The sequence below is a fragment of the Tursiops truncatus genome, chromosome 9, assembly GCF_011762595.2.
Source record: "Tursiops truncatus isolate mTurTru1 chromosome 9, mTurTru1.mat.Y, whole genome shotgun sequence".
Classification (NCBI taxonomy): Eukaryota; Metazoa; Chordata; class Mammalia; order Artiodactyla; family Delphinidae; genus Tursiops; species Tursiops truncatus.
Window position 1 is genome coordinate 47,384,631 of NC_047042.1, and position 17,190 is coordinate 47,401,820.

Genomic DNA, 17,190 nt, shown 5'->3' on the forward strand with positions numbered 1-17,190 from the left:
TATCAGGAAAATCTCATTGGAGACATTTTAATATGTGCGAAAGAGCATCAAAGAATTAAACAGCTCATTAGTGATCACAGTTTTACTGCATGTCAAACCACTGCCTGTGAGTTGTCAGTCCCTTCACGACAATGCTGCCACATGACATTCTTTTATTTTCACTTTTTCTAAGGTCTACTAGGTACCTATTTTAAAAGATGAAATAAAAAGTTTTATGTCCGCCTGTGCATTTATCGTTATAAATTCTTATACATCCTCTAATTTATAAATACACTATACGTATTAAAACATTCATACACATTCTTATACACACAGTCTATGCACGGGCGTGTGTGAGGGAAGCAAATAAGTGATTTATTTATGGTTGGTGTATGAAAGAAGACAGCCATTCACAATACAAAATGCTTCCCGTGTTCTGGTCTGATTTGGTCTCTGACAGGAAAGAATGAGACGTATACACAGGACATCGAGGTAAGAGCAGAAAAGTACACAGAACTTCTTAGTGAATTCCAAGTGCTAGAAGTCAGCCTTCTGATGTTATGAAAAAGATCTTCTTTCTAGGGACTTAAAAATCACTCATTTTAAGCCTTACTAATTAATACTTAAGTAGTGTAACTCACCCTATATGGGACGAGCTATCAATTTAAGGCAGTTTATTAAGCTTATCAATTTTATGGTGGTTTAAAAATAATATCTGATTTGTCCGATTTGGAATTTTGTTAATTCTTTACATCAAAGATTTATTTTTGATAAGATGAGAGAAAAATTATAACTTCCTATTTTGATAAGCCCATTTTTCTTTCCCACAGCAGGAAGACTTTTTCAACTTTTAAATCTCTGAGTTAAAAAAAGAAGAATGTAAGGCCAAATTTTACAGTCATTAAAAACATTTTTTATGGTTAGGTTAAACAAACCTTGACTTAGGCCATCTTGACAAGGTGTCTGCTTGACATCCAAGTTCTCCAAGGTATCTCCTTTAGAGACCTCACTAAGAGATGTTCTTCTCTCAAAGATGTTGTTGTTATTGTTAACTTGAGTCCCATTTTGCTTCAGTAGCCGGAACACCTCAGCTTCCAAATCTCTAATCTAAGAGAGAAAAAAAATATCTATTCATGAAACCCTAAATCAGCACTTCTCTCCAAGCACGAGGCAAAACTACCCTATTCTTTTTTTTTAAATTTTATTAAAACATAGTCGATTTACAACGTTGTGTTTAATTTCTGCTATTTAGCAAAGTGACTCAGTTATACATATATATATCCTTTTCAAATTCTTTTCCATTATGGTTTACCACAGGATATTGAACATAGTTCCCCGTGCTATACGGTAAGACCTTGCTGTTCATCCAACCTATATATAATAGCTTGCTTCTGCTAATCCCAAACCCCCAGTCCTTCCCTCCTCAACCCTCCCGCCTCTTTGGCAACCACAAGTCTATTCTCTATGTCTGTAAGTCTGTTTTTGTTTCATAGATATGTTCATTTGTGTTGTATTTTAGATTCCACATGTAAGTGATATCATATGGTATTTGTCTTTCTCTTTCTGACTTACTTCACTTAGTGTGATAATCTCTATTATTTCATTCTTTTTAATGGCTGAGTAGTAGTCCATTGTATACATGTACCACATCTTCTTTATCCATTCATCTGTCAATGGACATTTAGGTTGTTTTCACATCTTGGCTATTGTAAATAGTGCTGCTATGAACATGGGGGTGCATGTATCTTTTCAAATTATACTTTTGTCTGGCTGCCCTATTACTCAGTGGCTTTGAGCATATAACTCACCCGTACTTGTAGGCCTTGAACTTCCACAAGATGAGCTTTTTCCAAATCTTCTATTTTCTTTCTTTCTGCTTCCTGTCTTTTGATGAAATCAAGTTCTCTTAAGAAGAAAATAATAGATCTCATTGCATCAAACACTCAACAAATGAGGAAATGTAAAAATTCCTATCAGAAGCAATGAACTGCACAGTGAAATAAATAACTAGACAGCTGTTTAAATAAACAAAACTCAATCACAGAGAAAAGGTATCTAGTAATGAAAGCAAATAAAATGTCTTAATGGGGGCTTCCCTGGTGGCGCAGTGGCTGAGAGTCTGCCTGCCGATGCAGGGGATGCGGGTTTGTGCTCCGGTCCAGGAAGATCCCACATGCCGTGGAGTGGCTGGGCCCGTGAGCCATGGCCGCTGAGCCTGCGCGTCCGGAGCCTGTGCTCCGCAACGGGAGAGGCCACAACAGTGAGAGGCCCGCGTACCGCAAAAAAAAAAAAAAAAAAAAAATTTTATTGGATTACAAAGTAAAGAAAAATGCTTTGATCCTGCTTACTAAGATTTTCATCTGTAGCTCCTGACTCTAGAGCACCCGTTCATATTTAGATAGAAGCTACTGAACTAATGACCCATGTTGGATAATTTAGTGGAGATAATTACATGTCAAGTAGATATAATTCCACATTTACCTAGTAAACTGATGGAACTGGATGGTAAGAGTTTTAAAAAGATAATTATAATAAGATTGCTTCCTATAAATGGCAGTAGAGGGGCTGTTGGGTCAGAAACACTGAGGGGGAGCTGTCACTACATGCCTGAGGATAATATCGGGAGAAGGAGAAATACCTCCATTTTAAAAGTCTGGAATGCAATATGCAAATTTGGTAGAATTTATTATAAAATTATTACATGAAATAGAGTTAGGTATATTTTTGGTAAAAAGAGTTAAAATAGTGATGTAGTGAATTCATGGTCATAAGAACAATTCCCCCCTTTCTAATACACTTTTTATAGCAATATCTTTTAAACATTACAAACATTATTTCCATGATAGGAAATAATAGTTACGGTGACTCTTACATATATGCTTAGGTTTTTAAAATTTTTTTGCAGTACGCGGGCCTCTCACTGCTGTGGCCTCTCCCGTTGTGGAGCACAGGCTCCAGATGCGCAGGCTCAGCGGCCATGGCTCACAGGCCCAGCCACTCCGCGGCATGTGGGATCTTCCCGGACCGGGGCACGAACCCGTGTCGCCTGCATTAGCAGGCGGACCCTCAACCACTGCGCCACCAGGGAAGCCCTATGCTTAGCTTTTAAGGCTTGACATAGAAGACCAGATGAGATACTGGTGCTACTTTCTATTATTCTAGTTAGCCAGAAGTTAACTGTTGAAAAAAATCCGTAAAAATCTCCCTGGTCAGTCTCCCTGAAATTACACCAAGATTCAACAGATGGAAGCAAAGCAGCATTAGCTCAGAAATAGCAGTTGAAATTTAAAAGCAGAGTGTGGTGATGGTCTCTTACTGCAGTGAACCAAGGCCCTTTTGATTCTCTCAACAGCTGAAAGAAGGAAACTGGCAGGGCAGGAGGTCTTGCTAGTCAATATTTACACTATCTGTAGTGGGAAAATTCTGAGGTTAACTGATTCTAAGAATAGACATAGAAGCAGCCTCATCAAGGCCCCAGTTGCTGCTTTGTAAGTACTTTATCCAATAGTCATTCTGCATGACTTCAGCTGGGCTTCTTGCTTCTAAATCACAGATGTTTCAAAAAGGATAGAGGTTCAAATGGTTTAACAGTTACTATTAATGATTAACAACAACAACAAAACAGGAGGTTGCCAAAAAATTATAGAAGAAAAACTATAATTGCATATGAAAAATGATGCAAGAGATTTCTAAAACTTAATGTCTATTTATGCATTAACTATGCTCCTTAGGGGCATGACTCTGAGGTCACCTTTTCTTTTCCACTAGATATTATGAAATTACTGGATATAAACCTTCTTTAGATACACACAACTATTCTTTAGTCATTAGAAGCTGCTTACTTTTGTTGAAAATCCTTGATCAGTTTCTTTGCCTTGTTGTACTTCTTTTCCAAGGCTTGATACTGGCTTTGAGTCTCTTTGAGGTGCTCGTTCACCGTGTGGCATAACGTTTGAGCCTCAATCCAGTAGCTCTCCAACTTCAACATTCTTTCTTTATTCTCTTCTATATTCTGCTGGAGTTGGGTTTTTTCTAGTTCCCACCTCACTTTCTCATTTTCTGCTGCTTGTAGCTGGACAAAGCAAATATCAAAGCAAGCATTATCTGGGTACTTCTGTAGCAAAAATCCCTCATATTTTTATAGTGTATTTTAAATTCCATTGTTACATATACTCAAATCATCAAACACACTGAGATGAGAAGAGCAAGTATTATTTTCATTATTACACAGATTATAAAATGGAGGCCTTGAAAAGTGAAAATGTTTGTACAAGGTCACACATCTGATAAATGACAAAACGTGGATCTGATTCCAACTCCCATGATCTTTACATCACACTACGTGGTGTATGAAATTCTCTGAGCAGGAAAAAGTATTTTAGAGTTTGATTCTATCCAATGAACTTCAACACGCTTTCTTCTAGAGTTTTTCTTTTTTTTTTTTTAACATATAATTATAAATAAAAAGTTAACTAAAAAGGGAGTGGGGAGAGGCAAGCTGGGAAGGAGAGAGGGGCAGAAGCACACAGTATGGCCTAATGGATAAGAGGGGGACCGTGGGGTCATACAGTTTAGATTTGAATTCCAGGCTCTGCCATTATTGGCCTTTAAACCTTGGACAAGTAAATGAAGTCCTCTAAGACTAAATTATGTTATCTTTAATCGGAACTGTGATATAACACATCAGCACGCTTGGAACAGCTCCCTGGGCATAATAATCTGATAAAAGTGATTTTTACTTTGTTTCTATCCCTTTTGATGATATTATCACATCTTTTATTTCAACTGACATGAACATAGCTCATTATTTTGCTGACACTGTTCTGAGTTTCTAGAGCCTAATAAATCCCGATTTCAATAAAAGTATAAAAGACAGTGTGAGTAAAAATATAAATGATTTCTGAATTAATTTAAATCTCTCTGATGGGACACAAAGGCAGCTTCTTGTGGTTTCTGCTTTCAGGGAAGCTTAGGAACAGATAACACACTGGTCCAAATCCCTCATTTCTGAAGAAATTCAAGACTGATCTCTCAGGTAAGGGGTCAAAGGTCATTTATTCACAATTAACCAGCCAACCTTTAAATGAGTGCTTCACCTACTTCACATGCCTCTGTTAAAGTTCAAAAGGATGCAGTCATTATAAACTATCAATTTTCAAAATCTAAAACATTCCAAAATCATTTGGGAAGTGGAAATATATGTTTTTATGTATATTTTAAACTAAACACATTGGCAAAACAGGTTACAAAGTAAAAAGTAGTCAAAAACATTTCAAAATTAGGAATTCTATTATCAACTTGGATATAAAGAGTCATAGTAAAACAAGCTAATCTATGGCTATTATATGCCAATATGATATTGAGAAAAATATAAAATACTAATTTATAGAATTTTCTAGATTAAATATCTAACACATAAGCTCTGTTAAAGCACTTGCAATCCCAGGTGAATCTTTTTCCCTGATTGTACCTAACAACTAAAAAGAAATCTTCTATTCTTCCGTTCTATGACAAGAAACATGGCAATTTAAAACAGGACTGGGTATTTGCTGCATCTTTTATTAAGCAATGTTTCGTGTTCGAGTTGTTTATTTACCAACCGCTACTAATTTAAAACTTATTATTCACAGAGCTTGGTTGAAACCATGAATGATGTATAGACATGTTTTGACTAAAGAGCTGCAGAGTTATTAGCTAAAAATACCATTTAACCAAAATAGCCTTGCTAAGTCATCTCCATTTAAAACACATGGAAAAACCAAAACAAGTGTATCTAATGTGAACAGGGAAACGGACTGTTAGTAGTGTGAGAGCAATTATGTCTCAATTTTTAAAAGACCATAAAAAATAAAGATTATTGTGTTTTTAAAGTAACTCAAAAGATCTTTTTAAATCTTTGAAATTATGTACTCGATAAAACTAAACACTGTTCAAGAAACTTACAAGTACCTTATAATTTACCAATTAAAAATGCCCTTCTGAATTATGTATTATTTCATATATAAACTAAAAACATATACTCCTTTTATCAAGACCTGTATTTCTCCACAAATTTAAATAACATGAACTAAACTTGTCTAAAGATTTCTGGTAGCACCTGGCACCTAAAATAAATTATTCATATATTAATTAAATTTCATAATACTTAATTACTAGAAATTGGAAGTTTTCTCTATGAAAGATAAGTAATGTGCTATGTTAAAATACATTATCTCTGATGAATAAGTTAAAAATAAATAATTAAACATTTAAGATAAGATAAAGAGATATAGTATAACAGCTTGTGCTTAAGGAATTAGTGGTCAAAATGTAATTTGGATTCTTGAACTACTATAAACATTTACTTTTTAATTTATTTTTTTAAATAGCAGGTTCTTATTAGTTATCCATTTTATACATATTAGTGTATATATGTCAATCCCAATCTCCCAATTCATCACACCAACACATAAACATTACTTTTTGAGGAAAGCTCAGAGGGAACGGGCCACATACGTGCAAATATGTAATTTAAAAATACTGTGCTATTTTCACTGAGGGGTATGGTGGTGCTGACGCCCTAAGAGTATGCACTAGCAGGTTTTTCCGCTAACAGTGGAAATGAATCTCTCACATTTGTATTCTTTCAAATGCACAGAAACAAATTCCTTTAGTCCTCAGGTTGAATTTATTCATAGCATCTGAAGTTTAAAAAGTACAATTCAAACATCATGTATTGGTGCTTACCTTGGTCTTCAATTTTTGAATCTCTGCTTCTGTAACTGCATGTTTGATTTGCAACTGAAAATGGAAAAGAAAGAAAAAATCTGAACTAATTGTATCTATATTTTTAAAGCTTCAGCAGCTAGCAGAATACCTTATTATATAGCTGAAGGCCTAGAAAAGTGCTGCAATGCAGCAGGTTGTAAATTAAAATGTCTAGTGTGTAAAATGACTCTAGGTGCAAACTAATTAACCATGGGGTTTATGGCTCACACTCCCTAACATCAGATTAGGTTACGAATTTAATTGCTCAGGGACCAAAGAGAAGGAAACACATTTTCTTGCCCTCTTTGCAGCTCTTCCTTTATGATTTGAGGGTCAATGAATTGTTTCCTTGCAGTCTTGTGGATTGAACAAGCCTCGGCAGGCAAGTCAGCCAGTGGCCGCGGGAAGCTTCAATTCCAAATCTGGAAGAAAGGTGGCGCTCTGGTTCCGTGAGTCGCACGCATTTTAGGCTTAGCAGCTCTTTTACAGCTCAGGCTGCTGCAAAGCTGGAGAAGAGGATGATGCAGTTCCGCGGCGAAACCTGTAATTTTTTTTTTTTTTTAATTGCAGGAAAAGTACAGATCTAGTTTTCTGTCCTTTAAAAGATCTACTCCTATTGAGGACCTAGACCCCCACCCCCAAAGCTTCAGCTACAGTTTATTCTCCTGAGAGCCACCATTTAGAATTGTTTTGCTTCTCCCCTCCCCCCCCCCCTTTTTCTTCATAGGGAAGAAAAACGAAGGAAACGTTCATTCCTTAAGGGATAAATAAGTACACCAAAATTTACGGAAAACGATTTATGGGTTGAAAGTCACTTTTCTAAAATCCTTGGGGCCAGATGGTTTTGGAATTCCGAGTTCTTTCAATTTCAGAAACGTAGTAAAATGCGTTTTTCCATAAATTGCTTATTGCCCACAGCAGGGTCTGTGGAGGCAACTCTGTAATCAGATACATGAATATGTTTGCCACCAAACATGTGAATATTCTCACTAAGGGGGGGTACCTAAAGACCGTAGACTGTAGCATCCTGTCAGTTTTGGTCAGATTTACTACCCAAGTGAGTGTGCCACAAAATTATTTTTAAAAAACTGTCTCAGACCATTTTGAATTTAGGATTGTACAGAGGGACTGTAAACTTCCCATATTACTGTAATCAAATAAGTCCAAGATTTTCTTATCAGAAAGACGGCTAATGAACAGACAGAAATGTGAACCTTTGGAGATCACACCGCCTCATAACCCTCAGCTCTCTCTCTGGTTTGTAATCTGTACTTCCTTGGTTTTCACCTGGCCAGCAGGGGCGTATGGGAAGGACGACGAGGGAAAGAAGTTAGAATCAAGGACAGGGTTCATTCAACACCCTTAGATGCTGATGAATAAAAGCCCAGAAACTGAGAGGCCCCACGCTCCCTGCAAAATGCCCCCTCCGGGATGCTTTCAGGTTTCCTGTCGGGCTTAAAGCTCTGCGGGCTCTGCAGCTACAGCTCTGCTCCTGCTGAGGGGTGACCTTGAAACTTTCAGATGTGATTCTGCCCCACTCTCCTGCTTTCAGACCTGGTCTCTCTTGCCTCTTCGGCTCTTGCTCCTTTCACCCTCACTGTTCCCAGGGCCTTCTGTGCTCTAACAGTCTCTAGAGAGGAAGTACTCTTTGTTAGCACAGTGTCTAGCATAGAGTAAGTCCTCTATAAAGTTAGCCAAGAATAAGAAAGAATGATTTGAAGAACTCAGATATGATTACCCTAACTCTACTTCTCAGTTAGAAGTGCTAAATGCTGTAAAACGTTGCACCTGAAATAAAAGCCCTCTGGTTCTAAGCTGAAGAGTAGCAAGAAATCAAAAAGGCAGACTTTTTGATGAACACCGCAACTAGGAGGAAGTGCTGTCTCTTATTTTCTCGGTGGTTAACTCCCTGTAGGGTAATATATTGCAATACAACTGGTTGGGACTTTGGATTTTCTTTGTTCAAATCGCCATGTTCTCTAGCAAGCTACTTCTCTGGGCCCCGGTTTCCCATATGAAAAATGAGAGGGCTAGGTGGGAAGAACCCCAGGGCCCCTGCAAGTACTCCAGGTGTGACACTTACGAAATGAAGGGCCTGGAGATGGCTGTCAAGGCTGCAGAGTCAGGGAATTCTCGTCCCAAGCCAGCATTTTCTTCCCTATGAATGCATACACTAGACTAATCCGCTGGTGTGTGGGACAAACTGACGTGAAACTGCAGAGCAGCCAAGTTGATTTTCAGTTATCCTGCCCCTCCCATCTTAGCAAAACAGATAACAGAAGACAGCTGAACTCGTAAGCGGTGAGGTGAGAACGCTGATAAAAGTTTGAAGTGTTACTCAGTATAGCCCAATCCTTTAGCTACAGGAAAGCAGAATGAGGTCTGTAAATTCAGACATTATTCAGAAGATGGACAAAAGTTTTAGTGTGACGTTTCCCCCAGTACTCATAAGGCTGAAAATTATAGATATGTGATTATTTTAATCCTGCATGCACATGAAGAGAACTTCTACAAATCCACCACTATTAACAGGAAAAGCATTAAAAATAAACTAATCTAACATTTTCATTTTATATAGGAAGAAACTGTGTTTCAGTAGTTTAAGTTGCAGAGCTAGTAAGTGTCAAAGCCAGGTTTTACAAATTCCAGTCCACAGTCCTCTCCTCTAATACTAAGTTTCTTACATTCGTAGGACCCTTTTTCCCTTTTTCATCATCTCCTTCCTCACTGCAAATGAATCTGTAAGGGAGGCAGGACAGGCACTGTTAACCTCGCTGTTCAGACAGGGAAAGAGGCTCACAGAAGTTACATGGCTTCTTCAAGTTCCCAGCAGAGGCAGGTGGTGGAATGGAAATTATCCCAGGTCTGACTCCACCTACCTCTGTTCCTCCCTTCCTTATGCCCCTCATCTGAACCAGCTTTGGAATACATTTTTCATTTGATCATCACAGAAACCCTGAGGCATATGTGATCATTGTGACCTCCCAGATGAGAAACTAGGACTCCACCTGGAAACCACGGATCACTTCTGGTAGGCTGAGTATTCTGGCACTACATACAACATGGTGCTCAGTCAGCTGTTATGAGTCATGGAACTTAGAAAGAAATCTCTCCCTCATTATTCAACCAGCATTTACTGAATGAGACTGCGTGCCAGGTGCTGTGCTAGTTGTTGAGGATACACGAAAGCGACATAGAACCTAACTTCGAAACACTTATTACAGGGAAATTAATATATACCACCTCCTGATAGAAGTTCCCAGATGCCTCAGAAAAACTTGGAGAGAAACTTCAGGTGACCTGCGGCTTTGGCCTACGTGTCATATCTCCAACTATGGACCCTGCCTCCCAGGCAAAGTGGGCACGATGGGCCTGGGATACCTCCATTTCACGAGCAAGAGGAAACTGATGTTCAACGAGGTGAAGTGACTTGACAAAAGAAGCACGGTGCATACAAAGTTGAGTTTTCTTATTCTAGAGCAGTTCTCCTTTCATGTTTAATAGGCTTTCCAGAGTACAGCTGTAAGGGTTTGCAGACAACCCCCGAGACTGGTCAGGCTGACTGCAGGGGGGGCAGGGTCTTCAGGGCTGGTTAATAGAAACAGAGCCTGAAATACCTGTTGGACCTTTTGGGCTTCAGAGAATCTAGGTTTGGTGAAAAGACTTGGGAAGGGAGGATACAAATAAAAAGAAAAGGTTAAGGACTGCAGGTCAGTGTCTCTCAACGTATAAGATCAATCTCTTTCATCTCTTCTGTCATCTTGAACATGAATGGCATCAATATCCACCACAGGATTACAGCACAAATAAATACACACACTCCTATGGAGAACAGTAGCTCTCATATAACATTCTGCAGGTGTACCTGCTGTGTTTATTTTCTGTTTATTTCTTTCAAAAATATGAATACAGCACATGTACTCACATCACTGAATCAATATAATCCAAAGATAACTGCACTAGAAATAGAAACATCCTTACACATAAACATTGTAAAACTGAACTTCTGCACTCTTTACTTATCCTGTGCAAGCATGAAAAACAGTTTTCTTTAAAAAGGAAAAATGTTATCTTTGCAGGAAAGATTTTAAGGGCGCTCTAGTACTAGAGATTTTACGGATAAGAGCGACATTCTCTGTTTTTACTTTACAAGGGCAAAATAATAACTGATATTTGCATACAACTTTATGAAGTAGTTTCAGCACTGGAATCAGAATTTTTACAATGATCTCTGTGATACTTTGACTGCAGTCTGTCTTACCTATGACAGTGTAAGTTCCACAAAAGAAGAAATAAGTGCTGTTTTTGCCTATACTTCGGTGCTGTTAAAATGAAACTACGCCATATTGCTTTATAATTTCTGCTCAAAGGTTTATATATGGTACCTATCTTTATATTAACAAAAGTGTTTTTCTCAGGAAACATTATGCAAAACTAGCTGAAATCAGCTGATTGAATGATATCATAACCTAATGTGAATGGCAACACTAACTGCAGTATATGCAGCACAGGGTCACTCTCTAAGGAGGTGCTCATAAACTGGTTATTGATGGTGAAGGTGCTGGATGTAGGTGACAGCCTGTAATTACAGCTACTCTTTAAGTAACTGTTTCTTGTTAAGTACATAACATTTTTTACCTTCTCTACATATTAATGGGAAGTTCCATAAAGATTACTATCTAATGCATTAATAACTTCTTCTAGATTACTTTTCATAGATTCTCTATGACTTAAGTAAGCAAAATAACACAATATTTTACACTCCATATTTTTTCCTCAAGACAAATGCAGAACTGTTTTTACTGGGAGCTAATATCTATGGCTCCCGAGAAGGAGTGGTGGAGGGGAAGCACCGCACAGTCCACTGAAATGGCACCTGGCCAGCAGTTTCCGATTCAGCCTCTTCCTACTTCCCACTAAATTTCCAGTGAAATCACATTACAAAAGAAAAACTCACAACCAAATTGACACTGAAACTAGAAACAACTGTTACTAGAATATGAAGGAGTCATGAAGTTGAATTAAGAAAAATCTATCCAAGCTTCACTCCCAAGACAGGGAGATGCTTTGTGTCTCTCTCACTGATTGCTTGAGATACCAGGTCTACGCAGTGAGGAAGATGGGCAACCTCTACTGTCCTTCCCAGGAGCTGTCCTCAAACCAGGTTCTCTAACTCTCCACCTTCCATATTCATTCAGAAAGCAACTGCTAGATGAGGAAAAGAATGCAGGAAGGGTGGCTGATAGTGGCACATTGCCTACTTTCACCTGCAGACCCCAAAGTGCAGCAATACAGACAGGGGCAGTCACAGTAAGTGCTTTGATAGCAAGGAATAACTTTTTTTTTTCCCCTTTAACTTCAAGAACTGAGTGGCGAGATTTGGATATCCCACCTTAGTACAGAGAACTGCTTTAGATGATAGGTTGCCAGAAAATAGCCACCAGGCTGGAAACTAGGCACATAGATATGTCCTCCTCATGTAGGTCTGGAAATGGAATTCGTAATTTTTAAAAGTGGCTAATTGCTGCTTGAATACAAAAAAAGGTTTTTGCCTCATTTCAAGATAAATAAATGAGAAGAAGGCAAAACTGAGCCTATTACTAAATACTTCAGATCAAGGAAAAGAGAGCATCAACTTGAAAATTCAAATAAGTCAACCTGTGAAAATTATGTATCCCATAAATAAAAAGACATTTTAAAGTAACTCTATGGAACACCAGGATGAAGAGAAAGTGAAGAAGCATGAGGAATAAGTGGAGAGTAAGGAAACTAAAAATGTAATTAAAAGTCATTTTAGAGGTGCTAAAGAGCATACCTGAACTTGAAGTTGAAAGCATATTTAATGCTACAGAAAACTGAATCATTGACATGAGAGGACACATTTGAGAACAATCTCAGAAATAGAAAAAAACAGAAAAGAAACATAAAAAAGATAATACTGAAGACAGGGTTTCTAGAAAAGAAACAGAAACTGAAAAAAATTTAAAAATGAAGAAAATATTCATAGACTAAAATGAAAACACAAACATAAAACAAGGAAAGCAGATTGGAAGAAAAAAATTAATGAAAGGAGGCCTACTTCAAGAAACTGTAAAGAAGATGTGGCACATATATACAGTGGAATATTACTCAGCCATAAAAAGAAACGAAATTGAGTTATTTGAGGTGAAGTGGATGGACCTAGAGTCTGTCAGAGTGTGAAGTAAGTCAGAAAGAGAAAAACAAATACCATATGCTAACACATATATATGGAACCTAAAAGAAAATAAAAAGGTTCTGAAGAACCTAGGGGCAGGACAGGAATACAGATGCAGATGTACAGAACAGATTGAGGACACGGGGAGCGGGAAGGGTAAGCTGGGACAAAGTGAGAGAGTGGCATGGACATACATACACTACCAAATGTAAAATAGCTAGCTAGTGGGAAGCAGCTGCATAGCACAGGGAGATCAGCTCGGTGCTTTGTGACCACCTAGAGGGGTGGGATAGGGAGGGTGGGAGGGAGACACAAGAGGGAGGGGATATAGGGATATATGTATACATATAGCTGACTCACTTTGTTATACAGCAGAAACTAACAGAACATTGTAAAGCAATTATACTCCAATAAAGTTGTTTAAAAAAAAAATTGTGATAAAAAATTTAAAGTACAAGGTTAAAGTAATACAAGCATCCAAATATCTGTTGTCATTAGACTTTTCCTTTACAGTATGCAATGCTAGTTCAAAACAACGAAGCTTGCCCTACAACATTTTCAGGGGAAAAGGTTGTGAATCAAAGTATTAAAACCAGCTAATTATCATTCCTGTGTCACGATAATTAGAATGAGAGGAGAGGAGAGGTAGATAAACATATGCTATGGCTATCATTTTGTTAAATGGTGAAGACATAGCTGCTGATCTCCTTTCTATATTGCTGGGAGAAAATATCCTAAGACTGAGTCAAAGTTACTCAAGGGTAATCTCTAGAAGAATAGGATAAAAATGTATAACTTTTAAGCAGCAGATGAAAATTTGATGTATCTAATGGCAAGTAGGTAAAAAGATCAAAACAAAACAAGAAGCATGGTAACTGTAATATATGAAATAAGGTGGTAGATGTAAGTTCTAATATTAAAATGATTAAAGTAAATATAAATGGGGTAAACTCACCAGTTAACTGACAAAGACTCCTAGAGTAGTATAAAGGATTTAGGAATAGGTTGACTGAAGGAAACACAATTGTGCAAAAGGATACAGAATGGCTGAAAACAAAGAGATGGAAGCAAAAGCAGATATGAAGCAAAAGGAAGACAGTGTTGAATTTTTACTATCAGACAAAATAGAATTTGGAGTAAAATGCATCATTAGAAACAAGGGCGATGTTACAATAAATCGAAAAGCTGTAATAATCCTGAACATATAGGCAGCTAACAGCAAAGATTTAAAATGTATAAAACTACAATTGCTAGAATTATAGGAAGAAAGAAACAACTGTAGCTGGCAACTTTAACATATGCTTTTCAGAATTAGTACATCAAGCCAACAAAATCTAAGCCACACTGCAGAGAAGACGTGTGTGTCTGTATTATTAATCTTATCTATATAAATTTAACTTATATAAATTTCATACCCAAGCACAGAATATGTGTGCTTTTTACATACATGAGAAATATTTAAATACAACTATTTATGAATTAAGTTACAAAAGATGTCTTGAAAATTCTAAATAGCTACCATATGGAATATGTTTTCTGAATAGTGTGATAAAATTAGAACCCAATAACAAAAGGATAGCAAAATAAAGTTGAAATGTGTGGAAAGTAAAATATGCCACTACATAATTCTTGTGTTAAAGAGGAAATTGCAAAAGAAATTACATCTAAATGGCAGTGGCATTCTAAATGTAAAAAAAAAATTGTGACATGTAGCTAAAGCAATATTCAGAAAAAAATTACAGCTTTAAATACACTTATCAGACTGTAAGGGTTATCAAAAGTAAATGTACCAAGTGCAACTGATTAATGCCAAAAAATAAAAAAGGAGGAAAAATAAAGGTATCGATAGGAAATAATAAGTATTTTTTAATTTAAAAAGAAATGTAGGGCTTCCCTGGTGGCACAGTGGTTGAGAGTCCGCCTGCTGATGCAGGGGAAACGGGTTCGTGCCCCGGTCCGGCAGGATCCCACATGCCGCGGAGTGGCTGGGCCCGTGAGCCATGGCCACTGAGCCTGCGCGTTCGGAGCCTGTGCTCCGCAACAGGAGAGGCCACAACAGTGAGAGGCCCGCGTACCGAAAAAAAAAAAAAAAAAAAAAAAAAAAGAAAGAAAGAAAAAAAAGAAATGTAAAGCTAACAGGACAGATAAATTCTAGAAAAAAAACACTGAGAAAAAATTGAAAGTACTCAAATAAAGAAAAGAATAAAAAAAGGAACTAGTTATAGATACTAAAGATTTCAGTATTTTAAAGCTATATTATAAAAATATAAGTTAATAAATATGAATGCCTAGAGGAAATATATGAATTTCTTGAGAAATACAAAATACCAAAATTGGCCCAAGAAAAACCTGAAAACTTGAAAAGACTAATAGTTATTGTAAAAAAGTATTTCAAATCTTCCTCCACAAAGGCACAGATGGTTTTACAGCTGAGTAATAACAAACTTTCAGGGAACAGAAATTGCCATCTTATGCAAGTCATTAAGTGTCTCTTATAAAAGTCATTTCTGAAAATGAAAAATAGAGAAGACTTCTTAACTTATATTGGAGCTAATATAACCTTTGTGGCAGCTTTTGATTAATCCACTCTAGTTAAGATTTTCTTAGGTGACGTTTATATAATAGAGGGGACTATAAAATTTGAGAAAGGGTCAGAAAAAAAAGGCTTGAATTAAACAGATACATTCCATAAACTTGGATTAAAAGAGTCAATGTGATAAAAATGCCAGCTTTCCGCAAGTTAATTTACTATCTTAATGTAATTACAGTACGAAAATGCAAGGAAGTTTTTTCAAGGGAGTTAAAGTGATTCAAGTGTTTTCTTGAATAAGTTGAAAAGTAATGGAATTTCTGAAGAGAAGAGTTAGATGGATCTGATTTATTCCATCAATGTTTTATATATATTCTAACAGTACGGCACCAAAAATTAATGAGAAAGTGGAATACAATATGAAGACCAAAAGCAGTCCAGAGTGTTAAGGCACAAATACTGTAGGTAATAACGCTGGGCCTCCAACCAGAAGGAAATGGGTAAATGAGCATGTAATAAAAGTGCTAGCCCCCTTGTCAGCTATTTGGGAAAATTCAATTAGGGAGCTGTCTTGTTTATACAACAAATTCTAGTATATGCTTGATACCATTCATTCACCAAATATTTAACCACTAACTCCATGCCAAGAACCGTGCAAAGACTGTGGGTACAATATTCAGCAAAAACAGAGGAGCTTAGATCTAGTCCAGCAAGATACATAATGGGCTAAAAGTAGGAATGACTGAGAGAATGTTAGTCTAATTTGCTTTGCCCAAACAGTGTAACATATACTTTTGCTTGAAATAATGTAATTAAGAGAACTCTATGTAATATGAGACTTTCTACAGACTCCAACACAAAATGACTCTCCACCTCCACCCCAGGTTTTGTGTATAATCTTGTGAAAAATATCTAACACTGTACAGTATTTGGGCGCGTATGTTAATCACATAAAGAAATTTCAAACTGTGGTAGTGGCAGTGTACAAGATACAAATCCTGTGACAGGGGGCCACACAGTTGATACTGAGTAGCAATCTCCTGAAGAAATAAATATATTCATATGTTAAATATAAAACAAAAGAGAATAAAAGGATTAGAAGTGAAATGATGTGGTATTTGTCTGTTCTAGAGGTGGTGACAAACCTCCAATTCTTAAAAGCCAAAATTAAAACTACAGATTTGGTTACTCAGGCTAAAACTAAATCAGCCATGCTATATAGAATGGGTCCAGATCATGGAGCAGCCTACACCAACGCCAGCAGCCATTTTCTGTAGAAGTCCAAAGAATTTAGGATTTGGAGGCCATATGGTCTCTGTACAACTACTCAGCTTTACTGTTGTAGAATAAAAGCAACCACAAACAATAAATAAATGCACATCCATGGCTGTGTCTGAATAAAGTTTTATTTACAAAAAAAGGCAGCAGGCCCAATTTGGCCAATGGGCCATAGTTTGCCAGCCCCTGGTCCAGATCACGCAGCTGTCTGCACTATGGAGTCAACTTCAAACAATATTTATGGAGCACTGAGTCCTTGGCTCAATTCAGAAAATGGAGGCTATAACCTTCCATATACTATTTCGGCTTTTTAGGCTCTTTAGCTTCCATTAAAAAAATGTGTACCCTATTTCCAGCTCAATTATCTAACAAAGAGTAGGGGTCATGCTTACCTGGCAACATGGAAGAGCTATATAATAGGCTTTTGCCAGGGTACACAACCTTGTCCTCACTGCCTCAA

General features: G+C 37.2%; 1 protein-coding gene across 1 annotated transcript in view; it reads right to left on the reverse strand.

The window, feature by feature from the left end:
- The window catches only part of PPP1R9A (protein phosphatase 1 regulatory subunit 9A), a 316,728-nt gene that overhangs the window by 55,125 nt on the left and 244,413 nt on the right, over window positions 1–17,190 (reverse strand). The window contains exons 8-11 of the mRNA XM_073809700.1: window positions 6,706–6,759; window positions 3,822–4,051; window positions 1,788–1,884; window positions 915–1,086 (exon numbers count right to left, since the gene is read on the reverse strand). Coding sequence (XP_073665801.1) covers window positions 915–1,086; window positions 1,788–1,884; window positions 3,822–4,051; window positions 6,706–6,759 — 553 coding nt within the window. The remainder of the gene's footprint in view (window positions 1–914; window positions 1,087–1,787; window positions 1,885–3,821; window positions 4,052–6,705; window positions 6,760–17,190) is intronic.